Source organism: Struthio camelus, chromosome 25 (assembly GCF_040807025.1).
Source record: "Struthio camelus isolate bStrCam1 chromosome 25, bStrCam1.hap1, whole genome shotgun sequence".
Lineage (NCBI taxonomy): Eukaryota > Metazoa > Chordata > Aves > Struthioniformes > Struthionidae > Struthio > Struthio camelus.
This window is the reverse complement of record NC_090966.1, coordinates 5430271-5455000: the sequence shown is the minus strand read 5'-3', so window position 1 is coordinate 5455000 and position 24730 is coordinate 5430271. Positions and strand designations below refer to the sequence as shown.

At 46.3% G+C, this 24730-nt stretch overlaps 3 protein-coding genes and 1 long non-coding RNA gene across 6 annotated transcripts in view; 1 reads left to right on the top strand and 3 right to left on the bottom strand.

Moving 5' to 3' along the window:
* The window catches only part of HOXB3 (homeobox B3), a 24647-nt gene extending 22502 nt beyond the window's left edge, over window positions 1-2145 (bottom strand). For all 3 annotated transcript variants that reach the window (XM_068919392.1, XM_068919391.1, XM_068919398.1), the window contains exon 1: window positions 1902-2145. The gene's annotated coding sequence lies outside the window, so the exon portion shown is untranslated. The remainder of the gene's footprint in view (window positions 1-1901) is intronic.
* Window positions 2146-4473: 2328 nt separating this feature from the next.
* HOXB4 (homeobox B4) lies at window positions 4474-6606 on the bottom strand. The gene is made up of 3 exons (XM_068919408.1): window positions 6427-6606; window positions 5904-6330; window positions 4474-5170 (listed from the first exon to the last, which is right to left on the bottom strand). Exons 1-3 carry the CDS (start codon window positions 6538-6540, stop codon window positions 4854-4856), a joined length of 858 nt encoding a protein of 285 aa, XP_068775509.1. The 5' UTR covers window positions 6541-6606; the 3' UTR covers window positions 4474-4853.
* The window catches only part of LOC104144347 (uncharacterized), a 33581-nt gene continuing 14756 nt past the window's right edge, over window positions 5906-24730 (top strand). Inside the window, exons 1-2 of the long non-coding RNA XR_011136330.1 lie at window positions 5906-6240; window positions 16312-16406. This is a non-coding gene — a long non-coding RNA (uncharacterized lncRNA). The remainder of the gene's footprint in view (window positions 6241-16311; window positions 16407-24730) is intronic.
* Window positions 20504-23163, bottom strand: HOXB5 (homeobox B5). The gene is made up of 2 exons (XM_009675312.2): window positions 22483-23163; window positions 20504-21632 (listed from the first exon to the last, which is right to left on the bottom strand). Exons 1-2 carry the CDS (start codon window positions 23027-23029, stop codon window positions 21385-21387), a joined length of 795 nt encoding a protein of 264 aa, XP_009673607.1. The 5' UTR covers window positions 23030-23163; the 3' UTR covers window positions 20504-21384.

Genomic DNA, 24730 nt, shown 5'->3' with positions numbered 1-24730 from the left:
ACCAGACAGAAACAATCCTCCTTTTCATAGATATACGTATATACATATATATACGCACATATAAGCATATATATATATATAGATGATGATTTCCTCTCCTCCTCTCTCCTCTCAAATAAATAAATCTCAGTGGACCCTCGGGATTGGATTACTCTCTTTCGCTCTCATACAAGAGCCGTTTTTGTCCAGTATTGGGACCAAGAGGACACAAAGGAGTTCGGCAGCCAAGTGAGGGCCTCTTGCTATGGGGCCCGGCTGGCATGGGGGTCCCGGGACCGGCGGGGACAGGCGGCCCGGGCGGCCGCTGCCTTTCCCGCCGCCACCCCGAGGAGCTCCCCCGCGCCGCCCCGCGCAGCCCCGCGCAGCCCCGGCCCGGCAGCTGGGCACAGAGAGGCTTTTGAGAGCGTCGTGGGCAGGGGCGAAGCGGGAGGAGGCGCGGAGGGAGGGCAGGAGGGAGGGAGGGGGAGAGGGACTCTCGGAAACAAAGGAATTTCTGAAAATGAGAGGGGAGGTGAGACGCGGGACGAGCAAAAGTGGCTGCGTCGCATTGAGGTGGATTTTTTGGTTCTTTTGGTTGGTTGGGGTCTTCTTAAAAATGATTGTTGTAAAGCAAACCGAGGGTCAGAGTCAGCTCTGCAAAGATATATCACAGACTCTCTGACTCTAGATAACCAAACGCCTTTCTTTCTCTCCTTCTTTCTCTCTTTCTGTCCTTCTTTCTCACAAAGACACAAACAAACAGCGAAAGCCTTTTGCACCTTGAAGTTAAGCAGAGGAAATAAAAGAGGGGGCAGAATCTATTGGGCCTGAGCTCGAAAATAGAACGATTAAGCCATTATAAGCAGAAATTACACCCTTACAGGTTCCTTCTTTATTAATTCGTTCCTTTCACCCTTTTCTCCCAGTGCCCATTCCCCTCATACTGCAGAAAATAATAGCACCGCTAGGAAACAGGCGGGAGCGGGGCAGCTTGGGACGAGCCGGGCAGAGCGACTCCCGCACACGCAAAGTTTTGCTGAACTCCGTCCGCTCCGTGCTGGAAATGGTCCCCAGCACAATGTCCAGCCTTGGAAAGGTCAAGGGGCTTGAGAGGTCAGTCCGTGGCTATAATACACAGCTAATCGCCTAGAAAACGTGTCCTTTGCGTGAACTCTATCCCCGATCGGTGCTTGCAAGCTCTGAATTTTACCTCCTCAAATTCGTGCCCCCCCCCCCCGTTCTCGGCATCCCCGCAAGGCGCAAAACGCGAGGCATCGAGTGCGGCCCCCGCACACCATGCCTGGAACCCCCAGGGTCCCCACCCCCCGGACACCCGGGACATCCGACCCCCCCTAGGACACTCGACCACCCCCGGGACACCAAACACCCTCGGGACATCCGAATCCCCCCGCCCCGGGACAACTGGCTCGCATTGCCCCCTCGGCACCGGCGCTCTCTGCAGAGGCCCGAGTCGCTCGGGACTCTCCTCGTTGCAAAGCCTCCAAAACCCGGCCCGTGCGGGGGTGACACGGGCAGGGAGATCCCGCTCGTACAAATAAAGGAAAAAAAAAAAAGGCCGCGCCCCCCCCACCCCTCACCAAACGAGCGACCAACCCCACAGCCGCCGCGTCCCGGCAGCCGCAGAGCAGAGCTCTCCCCCTGCAAGGGCGAGCTGGGAACATTCACACCACAAAGCCAAGAGCGAAGTCTCCTCTCGCTACGCGTAACCCGCCTGCAAACTTTCTTTGCTCGCTCCCTTCACTTACATCGGTCAACATAAAACGAGAAAACAGAAGGAAAACCCCACGAAAGAATTCACGTGTTGTTTTTCTTTCTGTCCTTCTCCCCCCCGCCCCAAGCTTTCTCGTGAAAGGAGGCAATAAAACGATCAGAAATGCATGCCAAGAGACCAGCTCTGTTACCTGGTTCGCTCCCACATCCTTTTTCCAACGCCCCAGAGACGGCCCTCATGGTTTGGGTGGTTTCTTCCAAAGTGAGAGGTCTGGGGGAAGGGGTGGCTTGGGGGTTTTGGTTTTGATTTTCTTCCCCAAAAATAAAGCTTTCACCTTTACGATCCAGATTTTATTATTATTATTATTATTTCCCCTGAAGATTCTTGTAGGACTCCGGGTGCTTTTTTCCCAACAGACGGTCTGCGGAGATTTGCTGTTGAATAACAATGGGAAAAGGATAAGTATTTAAAGAAAAGAAGTGATTAATGATTTTCTGTATAATTCTCGCATTTTTCTTGGCTTCTGTCTGCTTATAATGGCTGTGAACTTTTAGGTCCTATAGAAATCTTCTTTTCTCCCCCTTCTATTCTATTCATACTTTCCAGCTTTGATTCGGTTCTATAGAACCTGCATTCCTAGAAGCATATGCTTTTTTTTAAGAACTATTTTTGCCATTCTTAGAAGGACTATCTTGAAAATAGCACCCTCTTTACATCCACAGCAGATCAAAGAGAAAAACAGTAAAATAAAATGCGACAACAGCAACAAAAAACATCCCAACCTCAGGCATTGCAATAAAATACAGCCCTTGCCATCCTCTCTGGTGGGAGGAAGAAAAAGAAAAAAGAAAAAAAAAGAAACTTTGAAGGTTTCTAGTTGCTGCCTCTAAAAATGTGTTAGTTAGCCAAAAATGTTTTCATAAAACCAATTTATTCTCCATCAGAACGTGTAACAAATCTGTATCATGTGGCTACATTAATATTATTTTAAAATATTAAAATGTCAATAGAAAGAAAAATATAACGGCTCTTTGTTTGAGGTGGGGGAAGGGCTACTTCTCAAGGCACTTTATTTGCAAGGTGGTTGTGCAGTGACTTACTACAAATAAAGGAATAGCACATAAACACACACTGACTTAAAAATTTCAAGCCCTGCCTTTGCTTCTGAATAATGCGGTGGAATATTTCGGTCCTTATGGGGGGGGGTCTCAGAGAATTCCATAAACATTGAACAAATAAGCAAATGCCTTTTTTTTAGAGGCAAGTGTAAGAAAATGATTATTTTATTCAGATGATGTGGAGGAGTCCCCCCCCCCCCCCCCGCACCACCACCACCACCACCACCACCACCACCCCTGCTCACAATAGTCTTTTTCTTATATTTGTAACTTAGAACTGGAATGTTATTTCGTCCTGAAGAGTATTTTCGATACTTTCTATGAGCAAGAAAATGAAAATTAATACAAGAGCTGTGGCTCACAAAAGAAGCCATTTGTCTTCTTGATTATCTATTTGCTTGTCAGGCTATGAGCTATCGCAGGAGCCAGCTCCTTTGTAATATAAAAATACACAGAAAACCTGCAAACACCGAGAAACATCTGTGCAAAAATTAGACTCATTAATGCATTAACTACCTTGGAGAAGGAGATTTTTTTTTTTAATCAAGAAATCTCTCTAGAGAAATACAACGCTACATCATTCTTTAAAGCAAAGCAAAGCACTAATGACTACCTCTGTTTTGTCTGAAACCAGTTTGGGAAGAGCATATTAATATAAACTTAGAACAAATAAATCATAATATGTAAGGCTTAGCAGTACTTAAGGCTGATATACCCCATAGTCAAACATCTTTTGTTTTCATTAGGGAGTTGAGGCTGCGCCATTGACAACAGAAATCACAGTTCAAAAGTAACGTGCTTTTTAATTAAAAATTTTTAAAAATCTATTTTTTCTGCTCACCAGAACAAAAAATAAAAATAAAAAAACACACAAGGTCAGCTTCACAATGAAAAATTTATTTCCATTTGCGCCCCCCCTCCCCCCCCCCCCCCCCCCCCCGCTATTTACAAGTAGGCGCGGACAGGATGAAGGACAAAAGGAGGAGGCAGGGCCGCGCGAGGGGACCCGGCGGCTGGGCGCCCGCGGCCGAGCGGGGCGAGACCTCGGGCACCCCCGGCCCGGCCCGTCGGGGGAGCCCCTCGCCCCCCGCCTTCGTTTCACAGTCTCGGCGCAAACCCGGGCTAGGCCGGGAAGAGCAGCTTTCTCCTCGCAGAAACCCCTCTCCCCGCTGGCTGCGGACTTGCGTTCAGGTGGCACCGTTTATCTTCAAGTTTCTAAACTAAACACGTTTCTTTCCCCTGTTCCCACCCCACCCTCCCCTCCCCAGACTTACAAGTGAAGTAATTAACCTGCTGGACTCAAAAATGGCGGGGAGGGGGGGGGTCCTACATAAGTGTCCATTCTCTTGGTTTCTTTGTCCACCACCCACTTGACTTAATTTTACTTCTTTTTAGTGGTTCCCTCCTCCCCACCCTGGGCTGCACGATCATCACAGTGTCCAAGATCTCTTCAGTCCCCACGGTCCTTGTAAAACACGGAGCAGACGGGGATTTTTTGTTGTGTTTTGTTGTTTTTCTCCACCGCAGGGCTGTGCTAGAACTGCCGTGTCTTTGGGATGGCTGAATAGAAACTTTCGTTTTGTGGCTGGTAGGCGAGAAAAAGAAAAAAAGGAGGAAAAAAGGGGGGGGGATCCAGTTCGTCTTGAAGAAACTGAGCCTCATTTATTAAAGTGAACGCTGGTTGTCGAGGTAATAGCAGACATAAGGTCCATCCTTTGTACGGGAGAGTAAACATGACAAATGGGGCAGAGCTTGGCGTGATTAAAGATGAAACAAGGATCCATCTTAGCCAAATCTGAAAACTACTATCTACAGCCTCCTTTTAATGGAAGAGAGGCACAACAGCACATCTCTGCTTTGTTGTAGCTGAGTCTCCCTCTGCTCCCCCTATAAATAAAGAGTACCCCTCCTTCCTTAGCTTCCTGGAGCATAAACAAAAAATCATCATGTGTTCCCTACACATACACACACACACACACCAACTCACACCCACAAACACACACTCTCATCCATACAAGGAATAGTTATAGGCTGGTGGCTGGTCCATTGGATCGGTTTTGAGAACCTCCTTGCTGTATCTGCAGGTTGGCAGAGGAGTTGGAAGAATTAGACCTGATCTTGGTATTTGGTAACTTGTGATCTTTTTTCCATTTCATCCTCCTGTTCTGGAACCAGATTTTGATCTGGCGCTCGGAGAGGCAGAGGGAGTGGGCGATCTCGACCCTGCGCCTCCGGGTGAGATAGCGGTTATAGTGAAACTCCTTCTCCAGCTCCAGGACTTGCTGCCTGGTGTACGCTGTGCGGGAGCGTTTCGGTTCCCCTCCTGAGTAATTAGGGTTTACTGAACAAACACAAAGGAGGGAAAAAAGAGAGAAGAAGAATTACTGAGCTGTTTCTTTCCCCCCAAAAAAGTATCACACATTCTTTTAGTGGGGGGAATACTCAAAAAAAAAAAAACACAAACCTTATAAAAATATACCCAGAGCCTATCTCCAAATCTCCACCTCCATCCTCGTTGCTTGACGTATATTCCTGTTTTTATAAGGTCCCCTTGACACATTTTCCATGGCCTCTATGAGTGTGTGTGTGTGTGTGTGTGTATATATATATACACACGTATATACACACTTGCATACACACACACCCCTACGTGAGCATCTCTCTATTATCCCCAAATCTTTAAAGTAGTTCCCCCTACACACATACACTCAGGCAAACACACGCTCCTTTTTATTAAATATCACAGTAAAAAGGAAGGGGGGAGGGAAAATAGTAAAAGTTTACTCAACCCGCCACTTAAATACAAATTACGAAAACATAAAACTTAACTTACGAAGATTCAACAGCCATAAAAAAAGTAGCCTGCAAGAAATTGGAGGAGGATGGTAACAGAGACTTCAAAGGCACATGGCCAAGCAGAGCAATAAAAATTTATGGAGGATGTAATTATACCGCTCTGCAAACAGGCGATCGTAAATCTCCACGAATGGTTATTTTACAACTGGTGCAATAAGATTTCTACAAGACTTTGAGGTGCTACTTAGTATAAAGCAAAGCCACTTTAGTTCACTTACCCGTGCTTACATGGACTTTTTTCATCCAGGGATAAACTACCGGCTCTTTGCAAGAGGAATTAGAAGGGCTTTGGTTCAGAGAGTTTTGGCTGCAGGAGGGTGGCGGGCTGGGGGTGCCCGGCTCGCAGGGATGGTTTGGTTCAGAGAGGTGGCTCTGCAGTCCGGCAGGAGGATGGACATGACCCCGGGGGGATAACACCGCTGCTTGGTGGCCGGAGCTCTGACAGGACGAGTAGAGCTGCTCGTTGCAGGCTGACCGCGGCTGGTACATCGCTTCATGTTGGAAAGTGCTCTCTCGCCTCTGGCTGCTGTAATATTCCGGCGAGTGATTGGGAAGGTAATCGCTGTGGGAATACTCTTCACAGGGTGGGAACTTGGGGTCCACATAGTTGGAGTTGATCAAAAACGAGCTCATGGCCATTAATTTCTTAGAATTGCACACACGAAAAAAATATATATCCTAAAATTTATTCCTGTCCCCCCCTTTACTCGTTTTCCTGTTTCGTGAAACCCTCCTACTTACTGTCAAGTGAACAAAGTTGGAGTCCATGTGACAGCACGGGCCAATGGCGAGGTGGCCTGCGATCCCCGGATAAGGAAATCTGCCCAGCACGGGCTCTCCCGGGGCCCCGAGCATCCCCGGGGAGGTGGCCGGGGGCGCCCGCTCCCCTCCGGCCGCCCCCGGCCGCGGCGCCGCCGGGCCTCGCCGGCCCCCGCCGGCCCCGGGCTCGGCAGCGCCCCGCGGGCGAGAACCGGCCCCCCCGGCCCACCCCCCTCGGGGGTGTGTCCTGGCTGGGGCGGGGGGGGGTGGGAAGAGCCAGAGGGGAAAAAAATAAAAAAAGACAAAAAAATTATTTTCGAGGGATTCGGGGCTGCGGATCACAATCGCTGCCCCGGCACATGATCCATGGCGATCCCTCCGGGTAGTGTTTGCATCTCGTTTCTTGCTGAGGTGATACGAGCAGGGACATTGCGCCCCGAGCCTGGCAGAGATGAATAGGGCTTGTTTCGGATCGATAGAAAATTCATCAGCTAATTCGGGGTACCCGGTCTCCTAAATCACATTTAGCTGTGGCTTTAGATTGACTGTTTCCCACGCACGGATGGAAAAGGAGCCCGTCCTCCAAGCAAGAAATCAAGGACTTGATGAACAATTACAAAGAGAGTTAACCTAAATCCTAATGCATCTTCGCCTCGCCTTTATTGAATAAAGACACTTTAAAAGCAACAGCAAAACAACAGCTTTTCAAATGCCACCCTTAAATACTCAAATTGGTGTTTAATTCCGAAACGCACAATAATTTCTTCACAGGCAGCAGGAAAGAGAGTACTATTTTGTTGGGTATCACTGCTGAGATTACACAAACTAAAGCAATGGTGGGACTCTCGCCCCTCGAATCGCGGTAATACTGCCCCTCTCCCCCTCTCCCCCCTCCCCGCCTGTGCAGCTCAGATTTTATCTCGAAGTGATGATAAAGTTTATCGCAGGAGTGCTGGAGTTGGGTTAAGGTCAAATCCAAAGTATTTCTTTTCAGATATAAAGCGCCTTTCTGTTTAAGACCTTGCTTTCACCCTTGTATTTAGTTTTCCTTTTTTTTTTCCTTTTTTTTTTTTTTTGCCTTCTGGGATTGTGACCTGTAGTGTTTGTGTCAACTACATATTCCCCTAGATACGAATTTGTGACCCAACTTCCTTTACACAAATTCGGATCTACAGGGTACATATAGAAGACAGATGAATCCTCCTTGGTCAGAGATCTTCTACTTCTCCTACTGTCATAATTATCTTCTGGGGAAAAGGGACGGGGGAGCGTTAAAGTTTGCAACTTACAGAGATCAACAATTAATCTATTGATAACGAGGGTTAAAAGATTCACTTTTCAGAGGAAACACAATTAAAACATCAACTCAAAATCCGAATAACTGATAATCTAGATTAGAAGAAATAGCGCTTTTCTACCTTCATACCTTATGCATTAGTTTACTGTTGTTCTAAAAAATCAATCTCCTGGACTGATATAAGTAGAGACTTACAACGAGACCAGAATCCAAATAACCGTGCTTTAAAAGTAAAATGTGATAGCTTCGTCTGCCTCAATCGTGATAACCTCATAATTATTCTCTTATATGCAGTACAAAGATTTCATCAATTTTTCGTTCTTGGAGGTCAACCAAGGTTTTAGTTTATACGTGTGTGTGTGTGTAAATTATCAAAAAGAAAGAAACAGATGAAAAGAAATACAGAATGTAAAGGCAGATGGGACGACAGGTTTTTTTTTTAATGACAGGCAATTCTTTTTACAACCCGAGAAAAAGATCAAAGGCGTTTCATTTCCGAAAAAGGGATATAAAGCAATAAAATATTCATACTGTCTAGGTAATGAACCTTCATTCGGAACTAATGAGGGTAGCATCATGTTGAGATTTCGTTTAAAATTACTGTTGCCCAAGAGATTAAAAGTATAACATCCTCCCCTAATTTTGGTTTTGTGTATTTCAAAAGAGAGAACATATTTTTGGTCAAGTATTTCTCGAATTAATTGGTATTTAAATGCCACAGCAGAGAGGCTTTGAGAAAAATGCTGCATTTGCTTTACATTAAAGTTTTGACTACAACCACTTTATCCCTACTCTTGCAATAAATACCTCAAATATATATTTAAAATGCCTACTTTTTTCCTATTAAATGGGAAAAAAAAACAGTTACGGCCAAGATTGAGTGCACATAGTTTGTCTGGGACACATTATGCCCTAAGATTTTTTCAGGAACTTTAAAGTGAACAGTTGGTTTTCCTGATAAAAAGCGTCTCGTTCCCGAATGAACGGATAAACGAACACGTATTTTAAGAAGTAAGTTCAGGTCCACCTAGGACAATCCCCGAACCATTTCACACGCCTGTACGAGAGACAGGTTTCGAGCAAAAGAAACAGAGCACAGTGCAGTGATTTCTTGAAGACGCTTTTGCACAGAGCAAGCAGTTTTCAATCTACATAAACGCTCCCAGCATCTAGACTTTGCTGGGGAGCGGACAGCAAATCTGAAATTTACCTTCCCCTGTAAAACTTGCCATAAAAGTAAGAAGCCAGATCAAATCTGCTTGTATAACGTGTAGATGAATGCCATAAAATAATTCTGCAGAACTAATCCCATTAGAGTTCCTTTTTTCCTCTTAAATTTTATTCCTCCTTTCCAATTCCACTCTGATTTATTTTATTGTATTTCCTTTCAGTCCATACCGTAGCGACCTCCTAAGCGAGTCCCGTAAAGGATACAAATCTGGATAGAAATATCTAGGCCTATTCCTGATTTTTAACCCCCTCCCACATGCTTTAAAAAAAAAAAACAGTTTTAATTTTCCTTTCCAATGACGGACAAAAGGGGTTTGGTGCTAGCAAACCAGCACCCCTAGCGTTTACCAGAAATCTTCCCCCCACCACACCTCCAAGAAATCTCACACTACCCTCTTGTGATCCCAAATTAAAAAGAAAAGGAGCCCCGGCCCCCCCTCCCACACACCTTTCTGCCTTTCGCTCAGAAATCCGCCCCACGTTGCGGAAGTTTCCCACGGCAGATTGCGCCCAGGCTCGTTTCCATTTCAAAGCAGGGCTTGGCCGGGGGGGGGAGGCTCGATCCCCCCCGTTCGCTCCCTCGGGGGTCGAGGGGAGCCCCTGCCTCCCCGAAAAGCCTCCCCAAGGCACCTGCCAGCGCTCGTTGCAGCCGCGCTCCTGCTGCCGGGCGGCTCGGGGAGGCTTTTTTGTCGCCTCCGCCGGTTGCTGCCCCTAACGAGGGGGCTCGAAGCGCGGCTGCCCCCCCCGGGCCGGCAGCTCGGTGCGGGCCCCGCTCGGCGCCCGGCCGCCCGCCCAGGTAGCGCCGCCAGCGATACGTACCTTGGCAAAACGGGCTCCCTTCCTCAGAGTAATCCCCGAGGGTTTTAGGACGCTCCCTCAAAAGTTGGTAAGGCTTTGCAGGCGGTACCATATAGAAATCACCTAAAATCCAAGCTCTGCACCCCCCACCCCCACCCCGGACTCCCCACCCAAATCTAGGCTGGGCTATTCTGGTCTCTCTCCCCCGTGTTGCCTTTTCAGCGAGATTATTCCTCGATAAGAACACTAATTTCTTTCTTTTTCTTTTTTTTCCCCCTTCTGATTGGGTTTGTTTGTGCCCCCTCCCCCCCTTCCCCAGTATAAACCACTATTGTCTTTAAAGGCGAGCGGAACTGCTCCTGGCGGAGCGAGGAGGCCCTCTGCGCGTTTTGGGGTGGGAAACCCGCAAGTTTTGGTATTAATCTCATAGTTTGTCAGTCTTTGTTAAACAGCGAGGCGTGTCCGCAGCGCGGCGGCGGCCGAGAGCCGCGCTGACCCGCGGTTCACCCCGCGCCGCGCCGCGCCCGTTCCGCGCCGCTCCGCGCCCCCGCGCGTTACCAGCCCCTCGCGGGGGCAGAGCCGCCGCCGCGCACCCGCACGCCGCGGCTCCCTCAGCACCTTCCCCGGCTCTAGCTGCCAAAAAATAATCATCATCATAATTTTTTTGGGGGGGTGAACTTTCTCCTGGAGGATTTCTGTTGCTGTTGAAGACTCCCAGGCCGGCAGCAAGGAGGAGTGTGATTTTTTTTCCTCCCCTTTCCCAAGCGCAAACCTTTCGGTTTCGCGTATTGAGCCGGGATTTCCTTCCAGCGATCAGGGCGCTCTGACGGGCGGAGGGGATCCGCTAGGGCACGGCTCTGAACGCGAGCAGCTGCCGCTTCGGCCGCGCAAGGCACGCACAAACGCGCGGTAGCGCGGCCGCCGGCTTAGGTGGGATGAGCCCACACCTGCCTTGCAACAGCGAAGTGGAGGTTTAAGCCTGGCTTGCTTGCCCTAATCAGCCTTACGTATCCTTTTTTATTTCTAACGGTGCTTTGCAAAACTAGCTGGCATGGGGCGTGTTTTCACCACTGAGGTGCAACGCTTGTAAATGCTGCCGCCTGAAAGCCGAGGTGCGAGCGGCGGCGGCGGCGGCGCCCGGCCGCGGGGCTCTGCGGGGTCTCCCCCGATCTCCGCGTTTACACCACCAGCCCCGACACCGCGGCTCTCCCAGCGAGAAAGAGGTCGTTTGAAAAGTAGATCGGGATTAAAAAAGCACATGCGGTTGACTGTCCGGTAGGGGAAAGAAATACAAGGAAAATTCACCCCTGAACTGTCTTTTCCCCGCCTGGCTGGTACTTAGACACCCTCACCCTAAGCACCGTGTACTTAGACACCAAGCCGAGCCCACCCCGAGCAAGAGAGAGAGATTAGAAATATCCTTGAAAATTATTCCTTCAATTTCCTCCCTCTCTCCTTCCCTCCCTCCCTCGCTCTCTCTCCCCTTACATTGCTTCAAATGAATCTATTTCAAGTAAACATGCAGAATCGTATTCCTAAATTGAAACTTAAACGTTATGATGTAGGAGTGAATATTATAAGGAAAGTTGGGAGGTTTTTTTTTTTTTTTTATTGCCATGAAATTATACCTGCTTGTTTTAATATCCCGAAAACAAATGGCCTTTATTATCCATTACCTGTTCCATAAACCTGGAGTAGAAATGACTGTTCTATAGAGATAAGTATAGTAATTACAAGGGCGAAGAGATGGATCACCCAAGTTACAACTAAACGGTAGCCCTTATATAGTGATATTTTATAAATACCAAGCAAATTCATGGCAATTAATTAAACCCGAGCCTTATCACGCAAAACAAAACGCTTTACGTTCTCTTGAATTTCACCTACTCTATGAATATATCCTCACCGGGAAAGTAAATGGATTTTCCAGAATGCCTTTCCCATGGCTCTAATATTCTCTCTTCCTCTTCCAAGAAAAATGACCCTTGTTATAACTATTTAGTCACTGAAAATATTTGAAAGCCGAGAGGGGGAAAAAAGCGCAAATTTGGTAGTTTTTTTTCTTAGAGGACTTTGCCTTGCTTCGACTGTTTGCTTAAGAAGCTATTGAAAAGATCTTCCCTAGTCCCAGTGCAAATAATATTTAGAGTTTGGAGGGTTCAAAGTCTGGCAGTGTAGAAATAACTTGGAAATGCCAAGGGAAATATTTATTATATCAGTTCATTAAACTGTTGCAATGACCAGAGTGGAGTCACATTTCAAGCAAGAAATATAAAACATCTCATTCAAATTCCGATGGAAAGCGTGCTGCAAAACAAAATTAGCTACTTTAACCGGACCGAGTGACGAAATGGGCACTCGAAAGCGCCTTTAAATATCTGCATTGAATATTTAAAAACCATCAGTCCATTGATGTTGTCTATTACATTATTGCAAGTTTCATATGATTAAGGTATAAATGCAGACGGTAAATCATGGATGCTATTTCTTGTATTTTTTTAATTAGTATTTACACTCATACTGAATAAGGATTACAAAAATATTTGAAGCTTTGGACTTCTGAGCCGGGGGAGAGAGAGACAGGCACCTCTCCAAGTGTTTTGGAAGTGTTTCCAAGTAAAGATGTTAGAACACATTTTCACCAACCGTGTCAGGCTTTTTTTTTTCGGTATAATTTAAACCCAATCCAAACAAAATTGACGCTGGAATGAAAATTATTTTTTAACTGCTTACGTTAATATCCTATAGGGACCTCCGTGTAATTGGATTTAATAAATGCATTCCCCCTTATATTCTCTTAATTTGACTCCAAATAGCGTTTCAGGGGTTATCTTAGAAAAATATTAAGAAATCGCTACGCACTTCCTCACGAGAGACCCAAATCAATCTACCTTATTTTCTACCTCCAGCGCCTCCAGCGCTCCCCTTGTCCTCCCCGCCTCTGGGTCGCGGCTGCAGGTCGGTCCTACCTCGCTATCCTATTCCCCATCTCTGCCCATGAGCAGAGACTCTTCCTCCCACCTCACCCCCCTCCCCGCTTTCTGCGCCTTTTTTTTTTTTTCACACTGACATCAGTCTATCAGGGTTATACACAAGACTGAGTCACGCACAGCGTAAACTTTTGACCCTCAACTTTTTGACCCCTCGAGCTATAATGCTGTACTAACAAGCCCCCCAAGACCAGAGTTACCTTCTACGGCTGTTGAAACTAATGCTGTACTCATTTCACTATTTTATGTATTTTACTTTAAAAAAAATCTTCACGACTTTTTTTTTTCTCCTCTCGCGGGGGAGGGGGGAAAAGGATAAAAAAAACTTACAATCTCAGCCCTTTGCAAACATTAGATGCTTAGCTCCAGATCACCCAGCACTGCCCTAGATGGCTGGATTTTTTCCCCCTTGCCCCCACTCCGGGGTTAACTCTGTATATTTAGAAGAACACGAGAGGGGGGAAAAAAACTTAAACCACAGCTGGATTCATCTGACTTTGAATTTATACTCTTTTATTTGCCTAATGGGAGTTCACATAGGTGAGTTGGTGACGGCAGTAATTAGCCTGTTGTGAATTTTCGGGGGAGGGGAAAGGGGGAGGGATGTCTTTTTGATTATTTTGATTTTATTACGACTATTTTGGGAGCGCTGGAGGGCTCGGTGGCGAGCAGCGGCCGGGGTTGTCCGAGGGGAGCCGGAGGGAAGCGGGTGGCGGGGAGGGAGCGCCGGGCCCGGCCCCGGCCCGGCCCCGGCCCGGCCCCGGCCCGGCCCGGCTCGGCCCGGCGGCGCCCAGCGAGCCCCGCTCCGGCCCCGGCCCTCCTGGCAGTGAACTTGGTCTGAAGCGAGCTCTGCTGGTTGCTTGAGGACGTTACAGGCGAGGCGATTGCACTAAATCCCCCTTCCCAGGCTTCGTCTTCCCCCCCTGCTCCATTTCAGTCCTAAACTTCCAAAATCCCCACCCCAGCCCAGCCCAGGCCCCGCTTTTGCAATTTCTCCCTGCATAAACAGATACGTGATTTGCCACTAAGCAAATGTCCTTTAAAAAATCCTAACGCTGTAATTTGTTTTGACTTGAAGGTTAGATATATATATATACACACACACACACGCACACACACATGTTAAAAAGAGATAAATCAAAAGGAAAAAACTCATACTAGTCTTATTCTTTCAACGCTTGCTGTCAAAATAGTTTCTTTTTAAAGCTATTTAGGGTAACAGAACATGGAAAAACTACACAGGGTGGGCACCTCTCTCGTAAAGTTATCGAACAGCATTTATTTAAACATTAGGAGAGAAAAAATGGGGGAGAATCAGCTCCGATACCTAAATAGCCACAGCTTGAAAGAAAATTTCATTCTTAAGTCCATTCTAGGACTGGAAAGAGACCCCCGGAGGAGGAGTCCACCCCCCTGAAGGTCCTCTTCGGTTCCTAATTCGGGTTCCCTAATTGCAGTGGGACCTTTATCAAGAGGATTCTAACTAATTCCTCAAACTCCTTCCCTTCAGATCGGACGTGTAATTAAAAAAAAAAAAAGAGAGAGAGAGAGAGAGAGAGAGAGAGAGAGAGAGGCTGGGGCTGGGAGAAAGAAGAAGCAATTTCTCAGGCTGAAATTCAGCTGTGGGGGAGGGAAGGGGGCTTGGGGAGCGGACCTGCAGGGAAAGGGGCTGGTTTCCTGCGAGCGCTTTCCCTTCTTGTGGCCTTCACTGTGTGTGTGTGGAGGCTGGAGAAATTTACAGGACTATTGCAAATAAATATTTTAATAATAATGTTCTTTCCTTAAATAGAATGAAATAAAAGGATTACAGACCGAGCAGTGCAGTATCTGGTCTCTGCCGCCAGCCCATCCCCACAAAGGCAGATAAGAACCCACAACCTCCCAACCTTCATTTTTGTGGTTAAAAAAAAAAAAGAAAAAAGAGAGAGATTCCTTTAGTTTCTCAAAAGCATAATTGCCACATTGTTGTTGTGTGTCTGTATTGCAGCAATATGAACCACATCCAGTCCTTCTCCAAACCTCCCCCTCTCTTGCTGAGAGTCACCACCTAACCCAGGCAGTGGTGACTTGGTAAATTAAAAAAAAAAAAAGAGAGAAAGGAAGAAAGAAAAGAAAAAAAATGAGTTTATGTTTTCCTTTAAAAGGTGACCCGGCAGACCCCAGGGTCCGCGTGAGATAGAAGTGTTGTGTTGTGATACGATGCTCACCCTCTCCTCCGAGAGAGGAACCAGGGCTGTACAAGTCTGCTGACCTCGGAATGATCCCTCTTGCCTATGAATTATTGATGAGATATGAGCTCTGATTTCTCTTTTCAGTATGCAAACCCCATTATACTGTTAAAATGGCGATTTAATCGTTTAGAATAGCTTCGCTTTTTTTCCAACTCATTTGTGCCCCTTCCTTTTCATTTAATTCTCTTAATTAAATCCTTTAACAGATTTTAATCACTTTTTGTTGAATAAAATAAGACATCATACACATCTGTAACTAGGTTACCTTGGTGAAGTTTGGTTTTGGTGGGATTTCTTTGTTTTGTTTTTGTTTTTAATTCTGTCAGCTCGGTTTCTTGGTTGAAATTTTGAAGGCTGGGTGGAATAAAATTTTACTTTGTGTTACACCATACCAAGAGAGCACAGAAGGGCTGTAAAAAACGCTTTAAAAATCCTTAGCGTGGAGTTCACTTGCTAAATAAGAAATAAAAATAAATAAAGCCAAGACATTCAGGATGACCTGACAACGGCACTGCAATATTGAGCTCTCCTTTGCAGCGAAGCACTCCCCAAACCCCTCTGTTCCTCTGACAAATGCATTTCCCCCCATTTATCGCTGAACCAGTCTGGGAGGCAAACGGTTAGAGGGTTGTTTTAAGGGTGAAATTTCCTCTTTCTCGCCAGAGCAGCCTGGGTACGAGGGCATCTCGCCTTGCCCTGGCCAGGGGCCGGAGGACACCGCACAGCCTGGCCATGTCCCCAAAGCCAGCTCTGCACCGTGCCCGGGGAGAGACCTTTAATTAATACAGATGTTCCCCTCGACCCCTTCGGTCTGGGGAGACGGGCTAGGTCTTGGATGAGAAATATCGGCTTTTGTTTTGTTCTGTTTTGTTTTTCATTTTTTCCCCAAAGAGCCAGAAAGGATTAGGCAATGTTTACTAAACGAAATAGGAAACCTCCAGAGATGGAGAAAAGTTAAAAGGACATGGTGGGGGGGGGGAGGGGGGGAAGGCAAGCAAGGACAGGAGTGAGCCCAAATTGTTAATAAGTGAGAGGTGTCCCAGGTGGGTTAGGGGAGGCTCCTCCAGGCTTTGGCAGACTCTACACACTTGGGGCAAACAGCCCCTGATACACCCGGGCCGCCAGTGGACTCAGTTCTGAAGAGTTCCTAAAGGAGTGTTTTACCCCATAAGTACCCAGAGTAGTAGAATAAATATGTGCATAATTGCAGGCTTTAAAAAAGAGACCTTGCTTTCTTTTCAAAGCAGTAATCATGTACAAGAGATTCTCCATATTTTGTACACCCGATATTTAAAGATTTCATATTTATTCTATCTTCCAGAGCTGCAGAAGAACTAATTGTTCCATGTCTGATGTATGTCACTAAAGTGGAGAAACCATGAAAAATGAAAAGGAAAATCCCCGCCTACCTGCACGGTCAGAGCTCCGTTTTCCTGTTTACTCTCCTTATACTTCCTCTCCTTCAGCAACAGGGAGATTTTTTTTTTCTTTAGAGGATGGGGGGAAGCCTGTTCTAAGCCTGTGACCCCTTCCATGCTGTAAAACGGTAGCCAATTATACCTCCACACGCCTCACAGGAAGCTGGAGATTAACACCATGCAGAAAAAAAGACCCTAGACCCACGAAACCTAGCTTGTAAAAACGTGCTACATGATGCAGGTAGAAAGTAGATCGCAGGGACAGAGAGGGTAGGGTGCCATGTGAGCGATGGGAAGGAGATGGGGAATGATATTATCATGTCAGGAATAAAATCCAAGTCCTGCTCCTCCGGCTTAACAAAGGCCCGTTGCCCTGCCGGCCCCCTGCCTGCGCCGAGGCTGCTAAAATAAAGGGACGGCACAGGAGAGATGTCCGCGTTACCTGTTGTAAACCACATGGGCATCCTCTCATTGCGTGTACTGTAGCAAAGCTGCTTGCTCTGGCTACCTCGGGCTGCCTTTTCCCTTGCAATTACATGTTACACATGCCAAGCCATTAGAAACGGTGGTACTTAAAAATATATATCCTTGTGCCTTGTGCCCTCGGGCTTGATTTTGAAGCACGATTGGCCTGGGACAGTGTAAACGACGAATACGTTTGAAGGAGGATGTGCGAATTCGACAGTGATGTGGATGATGGAGAGGGGAAGAGGTGGGTGGATGGATAGATACATGGATAGATAGATGGATGAATTAATATGCTTCTGAAACAGTGTTTGTGCATCAAAGGTATGGTTACATTTTCGGGTATATATGGGGGGAGAGGCATTACTTTTCTTGCCTAACTTGCTAATTATGATATGAACCAGTCAACATTACTTCTTGTGGCCAGTACAGAGCAGAAGGCTAAAGAATTAGCAGGCCCGTCACTTGGTCTAATCCCAGCATGATAACACACCTCTTCCCACTTCCCACTTCCTCTGAGCGTTTCTAATGCTCGGTAAACAAAATGTCTGTAACCTGTCTTGTTTGCAGCGCTAAATTCACATTTTAAGATTTTAAGACCTTTCCTTTCTAATGCCTTTAGGATCCCATAAAATATCTTTATTATCCACTGAAAAGCACTCATCCAGCTTGGACAGGCATTAGGGAGAGTCTGTCCGGCATAAAACCTCTCCATTGAGCACGAGAGGCTCCCTGCACCCCACTTCCCTTCCCTGGACTTCAGTATTTTACATTTGTGCTCGCACGTTTGCAGAGCAGGGATTTTCAGGCAGACTCTCAGCCTGTCATTCACGAGCGCTCCTTTGCCCTGTCCACCCTCTAGCTGGGCAGGGGTGAGCTGCAAGTTCACATGATGATAGCAAAGATATTAGGAGACACATGGAGAAGGACAGGAAAAACAGCCCGAGGAAGGAAAAGCAATCGCCACAGTGTGCAAAAGGGGGACATTCTGCTTTGTATAGAAGAGACGGACATGTGTCCACCAAATGTTGTCTTACCGTAAAAATCCCAGCTAAGGAGGAAAAAAGGAGCTTGTGCCTGCTCCAAAGTCTAGCAACCCCCCATCCCTCCCCTCCCGAGTGCATCCGCTTTGAACTTTTTTTTTTTCTCTCTTAAGGGAAAGGACGGGGGTGAGGGGGAGAATAGATGTGAGTTGGTTCAGGTGTTGCGAAGCGTCCCCCCACCTCTTCTGCAGATGTGGGGACTTGGGTTTCAAAAAGAAAAACCCTCCGGATTTCTGCCCTTTTCGCTCCGAGCCCGAGCGCAGCCGGAATCTGGCGGCCGGGGCTGCGCGCCGCGGGGGGTACCTGCCCCGGCGGGTCCCACCTGGGAGCCGGGCAGAGCAGCCGGGTTACGGCACTTCGCCTCCTGCACCCACCCTCCGAGCCAGGGCACACTCTGCCCTTCTGCCTCCTGCCCTTCCCCGCTAGCTTGTTTGTTTTTCCAATGAAAAAGGCTGCTGCCTGACTTTCTAGCACACGGTGCCACTCTTACAAAAGGAGACGCAAGCCAGTGAGAATGCGTAGGTTTCAAAAACGTTTAGAGGGTCCCTATGCAAACCGCAGTCTCCCTGATTATTTTTGGGATCACTTCAAGACAGGCTGGAGACATAACAGCGGTCATTCAGTGTCTCCATATGGGAGAAATGAACTGCGGAAATATGAGGACACTGCTTCATCTTATTGGAAAAAACAAAATCCGTGGGGGAAAAAAAAAGCCCCGGGGCAAAAAATGGTCTCTACTCAGGCCAAAAGAAAAGCAAAAGTGCACAAATTTCCTTGGCAAGCAAGTGAAAATAATTAAAATCAAAAGGTGTTAACAACCTGAAGAACGCAGACAGAATATAGCTAATTGAAATGCAAAGGCGTGGGCCAGATTTGTGGCTATTTGCGAGCAGCATAAAACACACCAAATCACCTCCAGTAAACAAGCAAGATCCTTTTTATGGCGAAGGACAAAAACAAACTTTGTCTGAAGTACGTATGTTCCCCGGCAAAGACAGGACGGAGTTCGCCTTGCCATTATAATGAATCTTTACAGATAAGCTATTCCACCCGGTTCCACAAAGTTTACTTGCGGGCCTCAAAGCTGTGGTGGAAATCTAATGAAATTCCAGCTCTCGGGAGGATAAGAATTAGGACCTTCTAAACGTGAGAAATACAGCTCTGAAAGAGAGACGGACCCTCTTTCCTCCCCGCTCAGCCGTTAGCCATATAAACCCTTTAAAATACTTTAAGTAGATAATATTTCAGAATAACTTACTTTCAGGACTCCAGTCTATTGGTTCTCTGGACTGAAAACTGGACCCGCAAAACATGTTCCCTGCAATTGCAACGTTTATCTCATCTGGAAAAGTGCTCACCCATTGCTGCCCCTTACAAGCCAAACCAAGCAGTTAAAGTGTCACTTAACATTCTAGAGAATGTGAAATATATTGTACATTGTCAACTCCCCAAAACCATAAAACTAACTTTATGGACCTCACGTGACTTTTGAGAGCCAGTGAGGGGTATCTGTCTGAGGTCTGGGCGATTTTTACGATCTAACTTCTAGATAAAACCCTATCCATTTGACATCTAAATGTCATACCCACTTTTGGTATAGTTTGCTATTGGTAAAAAAAAAATATCAAGGGAAGGCGAGCAAATGGTTTGGGATCTGACAGTCCACTTCACATTCCTCTCAAAATCACTTAAGAAGTACCTAAACAGTGGGAGATTAAGTTTGGTAAGTTTTAAGATCCAACTTTACTTGATACGAACAAAAAGCCTAAGTTATGTTGTAAAGATGTCAGTGGCGTTTTGCCAAATAGAGCGACTTTAAACTGGAGTATCTCGTGCCTTGTTAGAATCCCTAGGTATCAAAATTGCAACATTTGCCATCTTTGATGATGTTAAATTATCTGCAGCGAAAATGACTCGTTGTAGTGAGTATCAGTAGTTACAGAGCTGTAATCTGCTATTTACATGTTGAGCCAGAGAATAGGATGTGAAATCAGTAAGCACCATAAAATAAAGACGAGAGATGGAGGAGAGATTGCAGTTTAGCACAGGAATATATTTTTATATATATACATATTATAGATATATTATAGATATAGATATACACACATAATTATATGTAACACAGCTGTATGTATACAAATATAGAGATATGTATAAATACCTCCTGCTTTTAAAATGTGTGTGTGTATATCTATCTATATATATGACAATTCCTGAAATGCACGTAAATATACTTGGGAAGCATTTATACCATGCTATTGTAACTTAACGTACTTTCAAACAGTTTGTCTTATATGATTTGGGGGTCTGTGTTATTTGTAGGAAACAGCTTTTGGGGAATGGGAGCATTTGTGTTGCCCGCGCGGAGCGCTCGCTGCGCGGTGCCGTGGTGTTATTTGGAGGGAGCCGCTTGCGCTGCTGCTCCGCAGAGCGCCCCACGAGCTGCCCCGCGGCGGGGAGGGCGCGCAGGCTCCGCGGATCCGAGCGCAGGCTTAGCTCCATGCCAGGCTCGGTCTTCGGCTTTAGCGTGTACTGCGGACTCCTTGTGCAAGCCTCAGAGGTTGTGTATAAAGTGCAACTGGGAGCCTTTGTGAATAGGAGAAACGTTTATTTGACTTCAAGTAAAGCTACAAACAAATACAAAAAGCTTATTGGCAAAGTACTACCAGGCAGCTAGACATGACAGATGCCATTTTTACACATAACATTGCATTCACTCTGCCCACTACAAACTGTCTATTAGTCACATCAGAAATATTTCTAGTATTTACAAACATTAGAGCACTCTATTGTTGGTCCAATTTTATACATTTTGTTAATAGTGAAGTTTACCCACGTCTAAAGAGTACGTCTCAGAATTAGCCTGGGACTAGAAATCCTGGCCTGAAGTTTGAACTAAAACACAGACTGGACAATTTTAAGACAGAAAGATACAAGAGCTTTTTCTTTTTTTTCTTCTTTTTTTTTTTTATAAATTTTTGTTTGTTTTTTATTATTTTTTTTCTGCCACTGTAGTGCAGGAACCCCCGATTTTAGCTTAGGCAGAGAAGAACTCACCCAAAAGCAGTAAACTCAGGAAGGGGAAAAAAACCAACAAATAAACAAACAACCGTATCTGTTATCAATTTATAAATAAGTTATAACATTTAAAGGGCTCACATAAAACATGCTAGCTTTCCAGAAAGCATCAAGAGAGCACGGACACAGACATTTATAAGAACAACAAGAGCATGAGGAGCATCTGGAAATTAAAATTTAATTAAAAAAATAATAATAAAAAAAACACGACATGAACTCAGTCCTGGGATAACGGTACCATACGCGTTGTTTTAGAATATCAACAACATGCCGAAAAGAAGGTGCCTCACTGTACAGTACTCTGAAACTAAGATCTGCTGCGCTTTATTTATTTATTTACGTATTTATTTATTGTTTCCTCTTCTTTCCTCGATATTCCTCCTCTATAATTTATGGCTGAAAGGCGCTGCCCGCAGAGGCTAAGCTCATGCTTTTCAGTTTATTATCCTTCTTCCATTTCATCCTCCTGTTTTGGAACCAGATTTTGATCTGCCTCTCGGAGAGGCAGAGAGCGTGAGCGATCTCTATTCTCCTCCTGCGGGTGAGATATCTATTGAAGTGGAATTCCTTTTCCAACTCCAGGGTCTGGTAGCGAGTGTACGCTGTCCTCGCTCTCTTACCGTCTGGTCCAGTCATGTCTGAATAACACGGACAACAGTGGGATTTTTTTTCTGCTTAGCACGATATTAGCCTTAATGCTATTTTTTTTAATACCGAGGCAAAATATTCACCTTCTTCTGTCCATTATGGAAGCTGTTTATTCCCCGAATAACGAGCTCTCCCCCTGGCTCCCTCTCTTTCTCGCACCCCCCCCAGGCACGTGGAAAGCCCCCCACCCCCGGCCCCTCCAGAACCAGCTCAATATTCCTAATTTTACTGCCGACCCCAGGTCTTTAAATCTGCCTCTTTCGCCTCTGCCTGGGTGGTTGTGTGTCTGTTTGCTAGGGCATCTGTTTTAATACTGCTTTTCTTTCTTCGGAAGAAAAGGGGGGGCTCGCTGTTCCCCGTGCACTGTATCTCCTTGCAATTTTGTTTTGCCATGAGCAGATTGTCAAGAGTACACCCAGCAAAATAAGAGTAGGAAAGGACGGAGAGACCCATCTGTGCATATAATGCCATTTTAATGGTCAATTCTTTCCTTTCCTCTCCCCCCCCAAGGAACACCCCCTTCCCCTCAATTTTAAATTACCTTCTCCCACCACACACAGACAACTAGAGCTTTAAATAAGCGCACATTTCGCGGCAAGAATATCGAAACTAAAAGAAAATCGCCCCCCTCCAGGCGCCAGAGGCAGCTTTCTGCTTTAAAGCAGCGACCAGAGCAAGAAATACAAAAGCAATAAATAGCTGGGTTTCTGATCAAAGCGCCTGCCCCGAATAAAAGGAAGGAGAGAAAAAGGGGGTGAGGAGGGGGGGGAGGGAGGGAAAAGAGGGGTGTGAGAAAATAAACAACAACAACGACAACGAGCGAAAAAGAAGTAGCTGTACCATGGCTAATGTGAAGTTTCCTCATCCAAGGGAATATCTGAGGTGCCTGCCCTTCTGGTGCTGCGGTGGAGGTTGCGATGGGCTCTGCCTGCGCTCGGGGGATGCTGCTGCTTATTGGAGTGCCCTCGTCGGCTCCCGAGGACGCGCTGGTCTCGTCTAGTTCTGTGAAATTTGTGTTGGTGCTGGCAGAAGTAGCTTGGTCGGAGGGGGACGGGGCGGGCTTGCCTCCATGGCTCTCGCTGTTGGAGCAGGGCAGGGAGTCGGGAGAAGATAAGGAGCAGCTAGACGCCTGTCTAAACCTGCTCTCCTGAGCTGGAGAAGGGAAACCGCGGGAGCTCTCCCCCACAGCCCCAAAGTGACTAGAGGAGGCTGAGCGGTTGATGCTAAGGTCCATCCCATTGTAGTTGTAGCCATAAGAGCTGGAATGCATGGTGCTTGAATCTCTGTAAGAACCGTTCATGGAACTGCTGGTCCCATAATTTAGTAACTGATAGTCGGGGCCATTTGGGTAGCGCCCTGAGAACGAGTTTACAAAGTAAGAGCTCATTTGGGTTATTTTGGAGGGCTTGATTTGTGGCTCGTGGTCGTTATAACCCTGTGCTTGACGATTTATGATGTATTAATGAATTATAGCAATGCACTGTACTTCGTTTTTGCTATGTATGCGGCCAAATATGGGGGGAGGGTGGGGGGTGCGTTTGGGAATCACGTGCTTTTGTTGACCAGTCGTAAATTCTCACTGATGACCTCAAGAGGTAATTCATGCTCTATGGTTACAAATAATGACGCTCGCGGAGCCGCTCGGCCCGAGTCAGCGCGCGGCGCCCCGAATCCCCGGCCGCGCCGCGCCGCGCCGCGCCGCGCCACCTTGGCGGAGCGCGCCACCTGCCGGCCGCGCCGCGCCGCGCCGCCGGCCCCGCCGCTGCCCTTTCACCGCTCCGTCCTTCGTTTGGGTCGATGGTTTTTTTTTTTTTTTTTTTTTTGTCTTCCCCTCCGTACTGGTGCAAGCTCCGCGGCTTGCTCCGCTGTGGGTCTTCTTCTTCCCCCCACCCCGGCTCGTTTGTTATTCTTAAGCTCTTCTTCTGCTTTATAACGGAGTAGCGCGGGGCGAGGCGCTAAGTCGTTAGTTGTGGGGCGCGCCGGCGTCTCCTCTAATATCTGAGTGGGGAAAGGCGAAGGCTGCCGGGGGGCAGACGGGTGTGCTGGTGGGGTTTTGTTTTTTTTTTCTTTCATGTAGGTATTGCCACTGCTGCGTGGAAAAGTCGAGCGCTCTTAGCGTATTATCAGATATACAGTCACACCTTGTAATTCTGGAGGGGAAAAAAAGGGAGTGGGGTGGGGAAAAAAAGGAAAAGAAGGGAAAGTCCAGCCGTTGGAAATGGTTGACAACGTTGCTTTTAAGATATTCTTGTTCCTGAGTGTTTCCCGTCCTCTTTAAACCGAGCATTGTGCTACGTTGTTTTCCCCTTCCAATCGCTAACCTGCAAGGAATATTTGGGAGCAAAACCACTCTGAAAAGGCAACAAACGTTGCGAAAGAACTGCGCTTTGTTAAGCATTACTCTTTTTTTACCTTTTCTTTTATCTTTTTCCTTGTTTTCTACTTTTTTTTCCCAAGTCAGTTTAGGAATTTCATATGCTTGTCTGCAACTCATTGGAAATTATGCGCCATATTGAAAGTGACATATAATTATAATAATTACGGGCAATGAAAAGCGTAGCAATAATAGTAAATGTCCTACAGCTGTGAAGCTTCTGCATGAATTGATTTTAAAAGTGACTGACATTAAACCAGCTTGTGGCATGGGGGAATGCATTCATACATAGGTATTTCTTGTGGGTAGTGGGGAAAGGGAACTGAAGTGAAGAGATACTGTTTTGTAGCGTTATGCCCCCGTGAAGCTTCAGAAAATGGTATCCGAATTAGGCTGAGCTAGTCGCTTGCTTTGAATCCTAAATCCCCAGTAGAAAAAGCACTTCCTTTCGTTTAATTCCACAAACCAACAAAAGTTTGCTGTATGCATACACGAGATTCCTCTTTGGTACAGAGCAGAAGCAGTGTCCATTCCATCCCAAGCAAAAACAAACTGTCAAAAGAAGCCATTTAAAATGCCTGCAGTGAAAATAAAATCTAATACTCTAAAAGAGCTCATTAGATTTAGTTTAGGGTTTCTTTTGGGGGGGTTGTTTTTTCTAAAATAAATCCTATATACTTGGAGCTGAGAAGCTCCTCATTCTGCAGGGAAAAT